The sequence below is a fragment of the Aspergillus wentii genome (assembly GCF_001890725.1).
Source record: "Aspergillus wentii DTO 134E9 unplaced genomic scaffold ASPWEscaffold_4, whole genome shotgun sequence".
Taxonomy (NCBI): domain Eukaryota; kingdom Fungi; phylum Ascomycota; class Eurotiomycetes; order Eurotiales; family Aspergillaceae; genus Aspergillus; species Aspergillus wentii.
Window position 1 is genome coordinate 2,829,233 of NW_024467835.1, and position 13,314 is coordinate 2,842,546.

A 13,314-nucleotide genomic window follows, 5' to 3' on the forward strand; every position below is an offset into this window, starting at 1 on the left:
TTTTTTTTTTTTTTTTTTTTTTTTTTTTGTTGTTGTTGTTGTTTTTCTATCACTCCTTAATGAATTCCTATTTATCCCTTCATGGCAATACTCTATCCAATAACCTCGTTCTGTTGCCACGGTCTAGACACTGTGGACCCATCACCAAGTCTAGACAAATAGACACTGAGAATGTTGAGCGTTGATCTCATGTTCTCGCCCTGGTAGAGATACATTGGATTGGATCCAAAAGAATTACACCCGAGGAATACATACATAGTGCGCCAAACTAGCAGTTGGGATCAATGCATGCTACTAGCTATAAATATCCGCCCATCTCCTTTGCGACGCCATCACCATCGACCTGGTTCATCCTCCCTGTCCCGTGCCTTGTACCCACATCACACTCAAGATGAGACAGAACAAATGATCAATGCCCCTTTCGGTTTCCGTGTGGCTGGATGGCTGAGACAATCTGTTCTTCGGGGTGCATATTTATATGTACGATGAAATTTCTTCATGGACAAAAAGATACCCGACCTTTGCGATGCTATCGTATTAGATCTGTAATTCAGTATAGATACAATTCCATTGGAAGAAAACGGTGTATGCCTTTATTTCTGTGACTTCTCTTGCTCTCGCATGGCAGCTCGAGCACTCCGACTGCCTCCAAGTTTTGGTCCCCGTGGCACTTCTGCCTTGGCTGTCTTGGTGTTTTTCGCCCGTGCCACGCGACGCCGTGACTGGATCGCATCAATAAAGTCCCTCCGGAACTGTTCAGCAATCCGGTCATCCGCGGCCTGGTCGTCGGCGGGTGCCTCTTCTTCCTCTGGCGCATCGTACATGTCCACTAAAAGGGCAAGCGAAAGGCTGTCAGCAACCATATAAGATTGGGGGGAATGCGGAGTGGCTGCTTACGTTTGCTCTCGCGCAAGACTTCCTCAACAAGCCGATCTCGTTCGATATCTTCGCTCTTCCGTCGTTTCCGATGCCGCCACGGCTTTCCATCTTCTCTTGCTGGTGGTACCGTCTTGGACGTCCCATCTTCATCAGCCAGCGGATCTTGTGCCTCATCGCCCGCCAGTCTTCTGGTCGCAGCTTCCGTTCGGGCTATATTCTGTAGCTTCGTCTCCTGGCCGAGATCAATTTCGTGTAGTTTGCCCAACGATGCAGGCTCGCGTTGTGGCAGGCCGGTCGTGGATTGTCCGCCACTGGCTTCGTCTATCGCGGGAGCCTCCGAATCAACAGTTTCTCCCGACCCATCGTGTCGGAAACGCTTAGCCATTTCAGTCTCTATATAAGTCATCCTTATCTTGTTAGTACTCCGTCACAGCCTGCAAAGCACCAGGAACTATAGGAGTGTGGGGACAGTACATATGTTTATCGACGTCCACAGTTTGTCCCGTATGCCCCGTAAACCGGTCGCACATGGCCTGAATTTTCTCATCTTCAAGGTCCTCCGCCGCTGTCAAGACGGCGGCCTGGCTCCCATTGTCAGCGGTTGGTCGCGGGGTGGTCGAGAATTCAATGCCTCCTTTGCGAGCTCGACGGGGCCGTCGGAGGCGCATCACATCCGTAAGTTGAGTAGCGGCATCGGCGCCTTGATGGGCCTGAGAAGTAGAAGAATGACTGGCCTCTGTTCCGTTCACCCCGGCTGGCGCTTCATCTTGATCTTCTGCTGTAGGATCAGGACGACGGCGCAAGAACTTTCGTCTCTTGACCGGTCGAAAGAGAGTTTCAGGATTTGGGCCAAATTCCGTATCCATGACCATCACAAATGACCATAGGCTATGGAGATGGAAAAGTTGAAAGATAGGGGAAACGTAGATGGATCAAAAAGTTGCGAAAGAAGGTGGCCAAAAAGAGGCCTGCCTCTTAGGGTCGGCGGTCGTTGGAGGGCGTCGCGCTCTTTTCTGCGGGAGGTTCCATCCGCGCCAACCTACGCCGTGGTGATCTCCGCCGCGAATAACATCCATCGTCTTCGCACAACCCTGCGTGACTCCAACCCCTTGATTCTGGTGTCGCTTGGATTGTCTCTTCAAAGGTCATCGCCCAAGGCATCAAACTTTTCTCAAAGCCGTCATACAGGCTGTGTCCACGCCGTCCGGGCACCCTTCAATATGAACCCTTCAATCCCACCTTCAGCTGCCGAATATGGCGGAGGTATGTCAACCCGAATACCAAAATTGCACATCTCAGGGCATCTTGTAAAGCCTGGGTGTTTATTCCCGTGGAAGGCCTTGTGTTCTAAGAGCTGACGCTGATCCTGGTACGTGGTATAGATGAGGTTTCGGCTATTGTTCTTGATCCCGGATTTTCAACGACACGCGCTGGCTTTGCGGGGGAGGATACGCCGAAATCGCTGATCCCGACCTACTATGGAAAATACTCTTTCGATGGACAAGAAAAGTTCATATATGGTGACGACGTCTTTGTCACTCCCCGCCCCGGCCTGTCGGTTCACAATCCGATAGGCAGAGATGGAATCGTGGAGGATTGGGATATGGCAGAGAAAGTGTGGGAATACTCATTTACATCGCGATTGACTGGTGCTAAACCGGGAAATCCCTTTCAAAACGGTCTGAACGATGTCGCCGATGGTGAGCTGCCTGCGGAAATGGAGGGAGTCGAAGCTGAAGAGAAACCTCTCGCGGACAGCCCGCTCCTCATGACTGAGTCCGGGTGGAATCCTACAAAAGCACGCGAAAAGACCATCGAAATCGCCATGGAGAAATGGGGGACGCCAGCTTTCTACATAGCAAGAAACGGCGTTTTGGCAGCGTATGTTTTGGGCCCGTTTTGTCTCATTGAAATATGCCTTTCAGCTAACAAGACTTGTTACCCCCCGTTGACAGTTTTGCTGCCGGTAAGGCTTCTGCTCTTGTCGTTGACATTGGTGCTTCCAATATCTCCGTGACGCCGGTTCATGATGGAATGATTTTGAAGCGGGGCGTTCAGCATTCTCCTTTAGGTGGTGATTATATCTCGTCGCAGATTCGCGCCTTATTCAAGGCTAACTCGCCACAACCGATTACCATAACGCCCCATTATCTTATTTCTTCTAAAACCGCCGTCGAAGCGGGTCAGCCTCCGCAGGCCAATTACAAGACCTTCCCACCCGAGAAGGCACCAGACTCCTCGTACCGCACGCTGCTCGAAGAACGAACGCTCTCGGAATTCAAGGAGTGCGTCGTCCAGGTTTGGCCGGGGCCCAACAAGCTTTCTGCGACTGGTCTAAACGGCGTCTCAAATGAAGAGATTGCGAAGAGCAGCCCGGGTCGGCCCTATGAGTTTCCCGATGGTTACAACCAGGTGTTTGGCGTCGATCGATATAGGGTGGTAGAATCCTTGTTCGATGCCAAAGCCGCCATTCCGGACCCCGAGTCGTCGTTCCCCGCGCCAACCCAAGCGCAAACTGTCCCAGAACTCATCAAGAGCGCCCTGAATGGCGTTGACGCTGACATCCGTCCCCATTTGCTAGCCAACGTCGTCGTGACCGGTGCTTCGAGCTTGCTTTATGGCTTCACCGACCGCTTGAACCAGGAGCTCATGCAGACCTTCCCCGGCCCGCGGGTCAGGATTTCGGCTCCTGGGAACACCGCAGAGCGAAGATTTGGCTCCTGGGTTGGAGGTAGTATCCTCGCCAGTCTGGGTACCTTCCATCAAATGTGGATTTCAAAGAAGGAGTACGATGAGCATGGCCCGAACATCGTTGAGAAGCGTTGCAAGTAAACACTATATACGTCATGATCAGTCGCATCATCGACTTCCCCAAATATCTACCCATTTTCATTTATCTACCTACACCTTTTTTTCTTTTCTGGGAACTTGCTCATGCCCACTTCAATGGTGTGATCTCCTTTACTTAGTTGGGGGGCGTACTCAGTGCTACGGTCACGACTGAGAAGCTTTTGGCGATGTTTCCCAAGAAGTCGCAAAGCAACTGGAAGTTATTCTTCGCATTAGATTATCTGTACGAGTAATGCCATTCAATTCCCTTGGTTTTCAGTCCTGCACTGTTCCTACCTACAGCAAATTTATCATCATCTTGACCACTTGCCATTTGGCTTGTTCTTTCCCTCTTCTCTTTCTCCTTTCTATAGAACTTGGAGTGGGATATCTTGAATACTATTCTACCATGTATGAATTTTGATCTCACGTATAGGTAATAATTCGCCAAAGATAAATGGTTCGGGGATTAAATTTACCCTGTTGTATATCAAATATCTCAGCCATACCTCATACCCATCGTTGGCTACTCAATGGATGAAAACCTCTTAACTCCACATGTATAGAAGATGCTGGATGTTCCAATGAGTTTCTGTCTCTTCTTTTGTTAAGGCTGTGAAATGATAGTCTGGTTATAGGTAAAAATCCACTGATCCCTTTAACCCCTTTAAATTTACCACTTCCCATACATGACCTCCTCGACTATCGCCTTATCCTTTTCATCCAGCCACTTGTTCAAAACTTCCTCTCCCTTTCTTGCTTTCTGTGCAGCGCGATTCCTATACACACTGTCGATTTTCCTCACACTAGTCTCATCGCTGACGCACCATCTTTTCAAATCATCGTCCCATTCTTTATAGGTCATATTGGGATTGTTGTAGTGTGTACGGATGTTTGACAAGTTATGGGAAAAGAGCGCCTTTGTAAGACGTTGGTATTGTATGTCTTCTTTTGGTCTTTCCGAGGGGATGAGTGGCTTTAGAGAGAGGTGCAGTATAGACTTTGATTGCAGTGCTGCGGAGACAAGTGGTATAGCTGTCGTGGTGTCAATGGGCTGTGGGCCGAGATTGAGGTAAGTGAGGGGGGCCGATGATGTCGTCAGTAGAACAGTAAGGGCAGTGATGGTATCTACAGAGGCGAGGTAGTTGAACCTTTGCCATTCCTTAGTGTTAGCATGCTAGTGATCTAATTTGGTGATGAAAAGACATACCTAACACCCAAATCCTCTGTTGAATAACTTTGGCCTATATCTAAAGTTTGAATAGTGGGGTGATTGTGTAATGATGATATCAGTACTCTGGCACCTGTGCCCGTTAGTCCGATTGATTGAAGACAAAGACGCTGAATGGATCTGTTATGTTGGAGCCCCGCTGCAAGGGCCCTTGCTCCAGCATCACCGATAGGGTTGTTGGACATGTAAAGAGATGTCAACCCACAGTGTGGGGAGGCAAGATATGATGCCATGGCCTCACAGGCGGCTATTGATATGCCTACACCCGAGAGATATATGGCTTTCAGAGACAAGGGAATTGAAGGAGAATATGTCGCAAGTTTGTTGAATAGAGCAACTACACCTGCATCGCCGAGTTCGGTCTGATCGAGGTCGAGTGTCCGGAGGTTTGGGGTATTGGCGATGAGACGAAAGATAGAGTCCGTGCTACCTGGGCCAAGGGGATTTCTTTTCAGCCAAAGGTTTGTGACGGCAGTGGATTTAACGAGGGCATCGGCTATCAGGGAAAATGAATGACTGTCGATACAGTTACCAGCGAGATACCAGGTATCGATGCGGCAGGGGAACTCGAGGATGAAGTCCGCGATTGCACGCGCACCTGTTGGCCCGATGATGTTGTTACCAAGGAGGAAGTGCTGAACAAACGTGTTGTTTCGCAAGCTTTGCATGAGAGTTGAGACATTGGGAGGGCCAAGAGCCATTTTGCAGAGATCCATCCGTCGATCTGCAAACAAGACTCCCTTTTCAAATTCGAGCATGGGGAGATTGTAGTAAGGCTCTACCGTCTCTTGACCATTACCGGCCGTATCAGATACCACTTCATTGCTGCCTCCGAGCCTGAGGTGGTTGAAAAACGGGGAGAGAGATTCAGCATTGCTGATATCTACTGGCATTGGTAGGCTCCGGACACCTTTGAGCATCTCGGCTGTGGCTATTTGATCCCAAGGGCCTTGAGCAAGGATTCGATCAGACCAACGGGGTCTACGACCTTTTTCAGATGGGTTTTTATGATGCATGGATCCCTCATGGTGTCTCTTTTGTAGGCGCAGCGCTTCCTTTAGGGTAGCAACATCGCGCTCGTAGTTCACCACCTGTGCAAAACTGCCTACCGGTGCTGGGTAGATCAAAGAAGCAATAAGAGGAGCGAGAGTGGTTGGCCGGGTGCGAGATCGTACTGAGCAGGGCACGGCAAGAATTTCTTCGCTAATGTACGTTTGTGGACCTTCCTCGATTGAGTATTTTCGTGCGTACTCATTTTGTAATTTAGTGAGATTGGACCTGATAACTGTTGCCCATTTAGCAGCTTCGTCCATGAGATCTGTATTTTCGATAGAATGTTCGTGCAGAGAGATTACCTGTGGCGTTATCGTTGCTGCTGACGCCATCTTGAAGAGTGCGATGCCCCCGAATAAGAGTTGATGGCCGAGGGAAAGATGCGATCACGAAATAGTGAGAGATTTAGGATTAACTTAGATCATCAGCCTAACTCACCATCAAAAGACAAACAAAAAGGAACAGGCACAAGGGGGAGAGATGGAGAAAGAGGAAGCATATAACAGCAAGCCAATGAGTCATAACTAAATACGAAAATCCTTCAAACAAGGCTGCAAGAGAAAAAAAAGCCCCTCTTTTGACGATGATTAGTAAATGCCATTGCGCCTCGATAATGGAATATAGAGATAAAGTGTACTGTAGGGAAGCAATGGCTTGATGGTAAATTAATTACATTAGACCTCACATTCAATTCAATGCGCATTTCGACGTGTTGACCGGGGTAGCTGGCCATATAAAGGCAAGTCAAGCTGCGACCAGATAACCCCAGCCGGGTGAAAGTTCTGGACCGTTCTGGAATACAGCAAAAATGGAACATATATAACATGAATATGTATTATATTATACTAATACCTATTTGCTGCGCTATAAAATAGTCGTGACAGTTCGTTGCCCCTTCCTGGGGTTAAGGGATTACACTCATCAATAGAGATGGTCAAGTGTCTGTTGTTGTTCCTAAGGAAATGTCCAGTTAAACAAAGCAGCGCGTCCAAGCAAGGCGGCGAATTTATAGATGTATCAGCCCTTGCGAGAGCAGCTCGATGAACAGGAGCTTCGAGGGCTGGACTAGGATAGAGTCGATTCAAGGGCCACTGCCCATGAAGAATGAAGACTAGCTGTAGCTAGACTTCTGGCTCATCAACACTATAAAAATAGCACAGGAGCTTCTAGCAATGCCTGGGTTAAAAACGCAGAATCAGGCTAGCTTTGGAGGCATCACACTGTTGAAGTCGCCGTGAAGATGCACATTATTGGCCGTATCTGATCGCAATGGCGGTAGACATTATTTATCAACCAGAAATGTTGGCCGATGGCAGATGGTGTTCGGTAAACGGCCTGCCATTTGTTTATGTCGTACAGAATTCATTCGGCGTGCTCGAAGTTGGAGGCGGCACAGAAGGGAGGGCTGTTATGATCGATCCCGTCTCGCCTCTTACGGTTTCACTTCCATCTTTGTCATCATTATATTCCTCTTCTTCCTCAGAAAAAGCTGCGTCGACGGAAAATATGTGTATTCTTGGAGCAACGTCGCATTTTGGCTTCAGCGAGTATGTCTTCAAGGCTTCAGATTCCTCCTGCAACCAGGTCATCTGCCGTTGCAAATCCTGTTCAAGAGCGGTTGTCCTATTCCCGCCAGGACCATGAAGAGCATTCGATGACTTTGCGCGGAATATGCTCAATGGCCAGTCCTTTTTTTTCTGTGCCGATTGATGGCAATTCATTTCCTCATTTCTTGCTGTACTTTCCCAGGCGTCAATCACCCTATCAGATTTGAAGTAATGTGAGAGCTGATCTTTGATTTTCTCCTGCCTTGTCGAGGAATGAGTTGCACTATGAGGTTCCGGCTGGTGGAACATCGGCGATTCGAGGACGGTCTTTTTCTGTGTTTTTCTGTTTGTGCGGAGTGACTTCAGTTGCTCCAAAGAAACACTCCGAGACTTGAGAGTTCTAGAAGGTGCAGTAGCAGGCCGATTCTGAACAGCCTCAAACTTGTCGTTCACAGATCTTTTCGGAAGCATTGACATAGATATCTTTCTACTAAGATTCCTCTGTAGTTTGGGGACAACCGTGTTCGAGCCAGCATTATGCGTAGTGTGATTTACAGACTTTGCACGACTGGGACTTTCTGCATCCATACCGCAGCCCTTGGACTCATTGATTGTTCTAAGGTCTGTAACGCTTTTTCGCGTACTTCCCAGACCTCCAGCTTGCCTGGGGATCGACAGTATATTGGCTGCCCTCACAGGGTCAGGATCGCGGGGCAAAGGCTTCTCTGGTGTCGAGCAGCTTGTGATGGTAATCAGTGATCCCTTTTCAAACAGCCGTTCTTTGATTGACCGGGACCGAGATAGCCTTTTGGGAGGCGGGGTAAATGATACCTATTTCAATGTCAGAACTATACATCCATGAAATTATGTTATTTGAGGGGGGTTTATTTTGGCTACGAACCACATCTTTCCTGCTGGCTACACCAACTCGTCGCTGCATCTCCGTAACGACCAGCCCTAATTGAAGAAGTGCAGAACCGAGGGCTTTCCCTCTTCTGCGGAGCTTCGAAAGGGCTATGTTCCAGCCTTCGGTGTTAGCTAACATGGCATTGTATACCGCATTTAGGTTGTTGGGAAGTGGACTATTTTCCTTAGCTGACTGTCCGATGTAGTGCCACAGAACACCGATAGCCTCTTTGCCTTTTTGTATGTCTTTGAGGGAGTCTTTGACAGCAGATTTAAAACGCCCAATGGCATGCTCAATCTTGTCGTTGTAGTCTATCATGGCGTGTCGAAAATTGCGATCATCCAGCATCTCATCAAAAATATCCAGATTTTCGAGTGGCAGGCTGAGATACTGAATCCTCGTGCGAACATCAATCTGTATGATGGTAAAGTCATCTGTGGTCCTTTCGAGGAATCCATCCATCTCATCCACATGACTTTGAAGGATCTTCATAACTTCCACCTCTGATTTTGCGATTCTTTTGGTGAGGAGGTAAACACCGAATGACATTTGGGACGTGAGTTTCCAAAAAGGATGGTACCTGTAAATTCATCGTCAGTTACTGATCAGATATCACGTGCTTTCATATGGAAGATTCGTTAACTGCTTGCCTTTCACCAGCTCTTTGGCGCCATCTCCTGCCGCAAAGTCGCTCATACTGGGAGTTTTCCAGTAGGTCTCTGCGCCGAGATTGGGCATCAATATCAACCACCCATTCATCCTCGGTCCCTTCAACGGCTTCAATAATCGATTCATCAAACGGGCCTTGTAACTGAGGGATTGGATGGATAGGCAATTGGCTGTGCTGTCCCTGGCCAATCAACATGCCCTCTGTCTTTTTTCCCGAGCCGGTGGGAGCTGGCAGGCGCTCTTCAGCTATAGACGCCATTGAGGTGAAATTTGGTCGACTGCAATCGTAATGACGTCGCCAAGTGATGCTTCACTTCCTCTGCTCGGATGGAATGCGACCAACCCTGCACAGGTATATCCAGTCTATCCAGTTTCAATTGTGTTCTGAAAATAGAATGTTAGATCTTGCGTAGAGAAAGATCGGCTGGATCAGGTTGTCTGAGAATGCATCAGGAAACTGTTATGGATCACAACATGAGATCATAAGGTTATGAGTTGTGAGATATTTGGTTTGAAATAGAAACACAGGCCCGTAAAATGAAAAAAAACTGAACAAAGCAGGATTATAGTAATAGAAGAAAATGAGAACCACGAGATGTAAATTCAACATGCAAGGTTGTTTATCATAGTTGACAGTCGTTGAACCTTTCTCTTAGAAAATAACAACCAATGTCATTACATCAACCACCGACTGTACGTGATGCGAGGGTGGACAGAAAGTAGCAGAGAGATAAAACGAGGAATCGCAGGTCAAGGCAAGAAGTGGAGCATTTTTAGGTCAGGTAAGATCGGTAATTGATTGATATTCTTGTATTTGCCTGTGTCCAATCACTCGGAACGCGACGGGTTTCAAATCTAACAACCATGCAGGTCGGAAATACGACATGCATACGTGCGTTTGAGTTTATATATGTAAGTGTATGTGAGACGATGCCAGGAAAGAGACGGCATGGCCATAGGATGTGAGATGAACTGTTCAGGACCCAGAAAGTCCTTATTTTAATTAGGGGGTAGCCACTAGCCCCATGGTGATGATGAAGATGATAATATAACACTTGGGAAATTGGGATAATGAAACCGCGAATTGACGATGATGACAATAACAATCCGAGTCGTGTCCTTGATTGATCTCTCCACGCCAGGCTAGAGGGAAAATACCATTCGTTGCTAATTATTTCAACACGAGAACAGTTCAGTTGTTCGTGTGTTGGGTTGACTCCACATCTTTAGCGGCAGCGGCACGGAACTAGAAGGTATCGAATCAATTAACACCGATCCACAGACACAGAATACTGTAAGCGTACTAGAAGTAGGAGTGAGAAAGGAAAGGGAGACGGGATACAGAGTATGGATAAGTTTTTCTTTCTCTCTCTTTTTTTTTTTTTTTTTTTTTTTTTCCCTTTTTCTGAACTCAGAAAGGTTGTGCGTTGGAAAGCGCCATGGGCAAATGCATGGGAACGCAACTGACCACATACCCAGTCACATACTACCATAATCAATAATGCAATAATATTATTCCAAGCATGGGAGAAGAACGTGTCAGTGTGACAACTGACACTCGATGGAGCAAATCCTCCGACATCTAGGCATGGGAAATGTCGACACCCGAAAGTCGAGACTGATCCAAACCGTGGATACAAGCCATAAGTCGACCGCCGATGGTATGACGATCGGCAGTCCGCACCCAACAGCACTGCCCTTCTCCACGAATCAGCGCTAGCCTTGGACCGTTGGACTACCAAACAGTAGCCGGGCGCGTGACACTGACAGTGCTTGCTGCTCTATAGCTTCTACCTCAAGATCACCCGCAATCCTTTCACTTAGCATAGTCTCCAGCCCCAGAATTATTATTATCCGTGAAAAAAACGGGGTCCCAGAAATTGGTGGGAAGAGACAGATCTAGAAAATCATCGAAGAGCATGTCGATATCTTCAAACCCATCGTGACCGGTTTCATCAGGGCCAGGAAACAGCTGTGACTCCAAATTCCCAAATGGAACGCTGTTATGTGATGGGGCGCTTGAAGGGACGCTAAAAAAAGCAGTATTATTTTCCTGGCTTGATTCCAAACCGCTCGCATTATTACTGCAGGGCACCATAGGTATGGTTGACGCCAAATTGTTAATATTCGTCGATATGAACGTTCGACCAGATGGTGCTTTTTGCTTAGCTTCTTGAACGTAGCCTCGAGATTCAACTTTAGCCCCTTCGATTTGATGTAAGGCTTTGCGCCCCAACCGTGCCATCGCTTCTGCAGAGTACCAGTAGACACCAAGCCCTTCTAGTAGGGAGCAACATGCTACCAAGCTGGCCTTGGCTCGATCAAAATGTGTAATGAGCTTACTCGAGCGAAACTGTTGGTAAGATACGCCCATGGAAAGAGCAAGTGCGTACGGAACAATGGGAAGAGGAGGCAGATCCTGCGCGCATTCGGAGGCGACAATAGAGTATATTCGGACGGCAGCAAGACCTTGACGAATACTGGATGTACTGGAACCGTCAGGGCGATCAGGTAATGTAGACCTGCAGGAGAGAATGCCAACTGCATGGTAATAGAGTTCTAGAGATCCTATGGTGATGTTCAGCATTAAAATGTACATGTCCGTTCATTCCTGTAAGACATACCCAGGGTGCTAAAGTCCAGATCATCTGGAACATGTTCACCTACAATATCCTCGAAAGTCGGAAAGTTGTCTTCCCATCCAACAGTATTTTCTGCAGATGGCCTATAAAAAGATATGACGGTTGACAGCAAGTCAGAGATAGCAAGCCAAATGTCGAATGCTGACCGAGAGATAGAGGGGTCTTTGATATCCGGCTTCACGATTCCAATATCACGATCTGCCACGATAATGGGACGACCACCTATTCCTGCATGCATCTTGTCCAGGGTCCACAGGCACCAAAAAAGCCTCGAAAGGGAGTCACCTGGTGTTCGACCAGGCCGATCTAGGTGGAGGCCTGCAGTCTGTGCCTGATGGATAGCCTGACAAAGATGCATGGCTGCCACTTCCGCGCCTTCGTAGCCTTCGCAATGTAAAGACATTAATGCCAGAATGCGAATGCGAACGATTCGGTCCGACTCCAGTCCAGCATTCATTGCGGCGACAAGTCCTTTATGTATCTCGGAACAGAATTGACGAGATGGCATAACAGGTCCATCAACAACTAGGCGCAAACAAGAACTAGATGCCTTGTCTTTGGCGGCAACAAGGCACATAGCTCTTTCAAGAAATATGGATGCTGTGCCTTCGGAGTAGGCGCGAAGAAAGGAATCCTTGTCGAGTAACGGGAGAATATGGTTAACTCTGGAAAAGTAGATAGAAATCAACCGGTCTCTTGTCGTAAGGGGCAGACGGTCACATGCTCTGATGGCAGACACATGCTGTCGATGCAGCACGGATGCTATAGATGGAGACTCTGGGGTTCGTGCAGCTGGCTGGCCTGCGACAGCAGTCTCTGCATTGGACAAACGATCGCTAGTTCCATCATCATTTTGTACAGCGGGGGAGCTGATCCATAGCCCAATTCGATCACGAAAAGGACTTTCAGATGGACCGTTCAACTTTTCGCGAATGAAAGCTTCAGGATTTAGATCTCCTACAAAACGCTCCGTTTGAGAAACCCTAGAAGTCACAGGTATGGCCGACGTAGAGGCTGAGCGACTGTCACTGGTAAATCCTCTACCGCCGTGTTCAATATGGTTGTTGGTGCGGGCTTGCCTTGAACCGGACAGGCCAATTTCGGTTCCTAAATGAGTCGAGAAATGACGACAACGTTTCTTTTTGGTCTCTTAGCTCTCGGGTTACACACACATACTCCATATCTTTACAGCAGGACGACGATCTAATAAAATCATATGGAAAAGAAGGGAAGAAAAAAAAAAAAAAAGGAAAATTTTTGCGATGATACATATACAGGCTCGGATGATAATTGCGCAGTATTCCACGGGGTATCCCTGCACAATTTCCATATGACGCAGAAGATACTTCGTAGAGGGAGGATTGCAATGCAGTAACGCACCTTTCTTCGTTGACAATTGGCGCATGCTCGCAGGGCTCTTGCACGACTCCGCGACTGGGGGGTATCAGCGAGCCAAGTAAGCTCCATTTCCCATGGAAAATATGAGCAGTCCAAAGTAGAAGGCAGAAAAAATCAGTGATCCATCATAGATCATATTGCATGGTGTTAGTGATGGTC

The 13,314-nt window shown here is 47.7% G+C and overlaps 5 protein-coding genes across 5 annotated transcripts; 1 reads left to right on the forward strand and 4 right to left on the reverse strand.

Annotated features, from left to right (window-relative positions):
- Positions 1-593: 593 nt before the first annotated feature.
- On the reverse strand, positions 594-1,745 carry ASPWEDRAFT_51702 (telomere length and silencing 1 family protein; the record flags this gene model as incomplete). Its single annotated transcript, XM_040837639.1, has 3 exons — positions 594-829; positions 898-1,286; positions 1,354-1,745. The coding sequence occupies 3 exons, from the start codon at positions 1,743-1,745 to the stop codon at positions 594-596; spliced, it is 1,017 nt and encodes a 338-aa protein (XP_040689397.1).
- Positions 1,369-4,170, forward strand: ASPWEDRAFT_40958 (actin family protein). The gene is made up of 3 exons (XM_040835432.1): positions 1,369-2,142; positions 2,262-2,760; positions 2,835-4,170. Exons 1-3 carry the CDS (start codon positions 1,770-1,772, stop codon positions 3,709-3,711), a joined length of 1,749 nt encoding a protein of 582 aa, XP_040689398.1. The 5' UTR covers positions 1,369-1,769; the 3' UTR covers positions 3,712-4,170.
- A 211-nt stretch (positions 4,171-4,381) lies between these two features.
- ASPWEDRAFT_110735 (uncharacterized protein) lies at positions 4,382-6,324 on the reverse strand (the record flags this gene model as incomplete). The annotated part of the gene is made up of 3 exons (XM_040828200.1): positions 4,382-4,859; positions 4,919-6,142; positions 6,191-6,324. 3 exons carry the CDS (start codon positions 6,322-6,324, stop codon positions 4,382-4,384), a joined length of 1,836 nt encoding a protein of 611 aa, XP_040689399.1.
- Positions 6,325-7,338: 1,014 nt separating this feature from the next.
- ASPWEDRAFT_110312 (uncharacterized protein) lies at positions 7,339-9,311 on the reverse strand (the record flags this gene model as incomplete). Its single annotated transcript, XM_040828161.1, has 3 exons — positions 7,339-8,370; positions 8,441-9,026; positions 9,145-9,311. 3 exons carry the CDS (start codon positions 9,309-9,311, stop codon positions 7,339-7,341), a joined length of 1,785 nt encoding a protein of 594 aa, XP_040689400.1.
- Positions 9,312-10,931: 1,620 nt separating this feature from the next.
- Positions 10,932-13,224, reverse strand: ASPWEDRAFT_51706 (transcription factor domain-containing protein; the record flags this gene model as incomplete). Its single annotated transcript, XM_040837640.1, has 4 exons — positions 10,932-11,199; positions 11,257-11,683; positions 11,740-12,895; positions 13,138-13,224. 4 exons carry the CDS (start codon positions 13,222-13,224, stop codon positions 10,932-10,934), a joined length of 1,938 nt encoding a protein of 645 aa, XP_040689401.1.
- Positions 13,225-13,314: the final 90 nt, after the last annotated feature.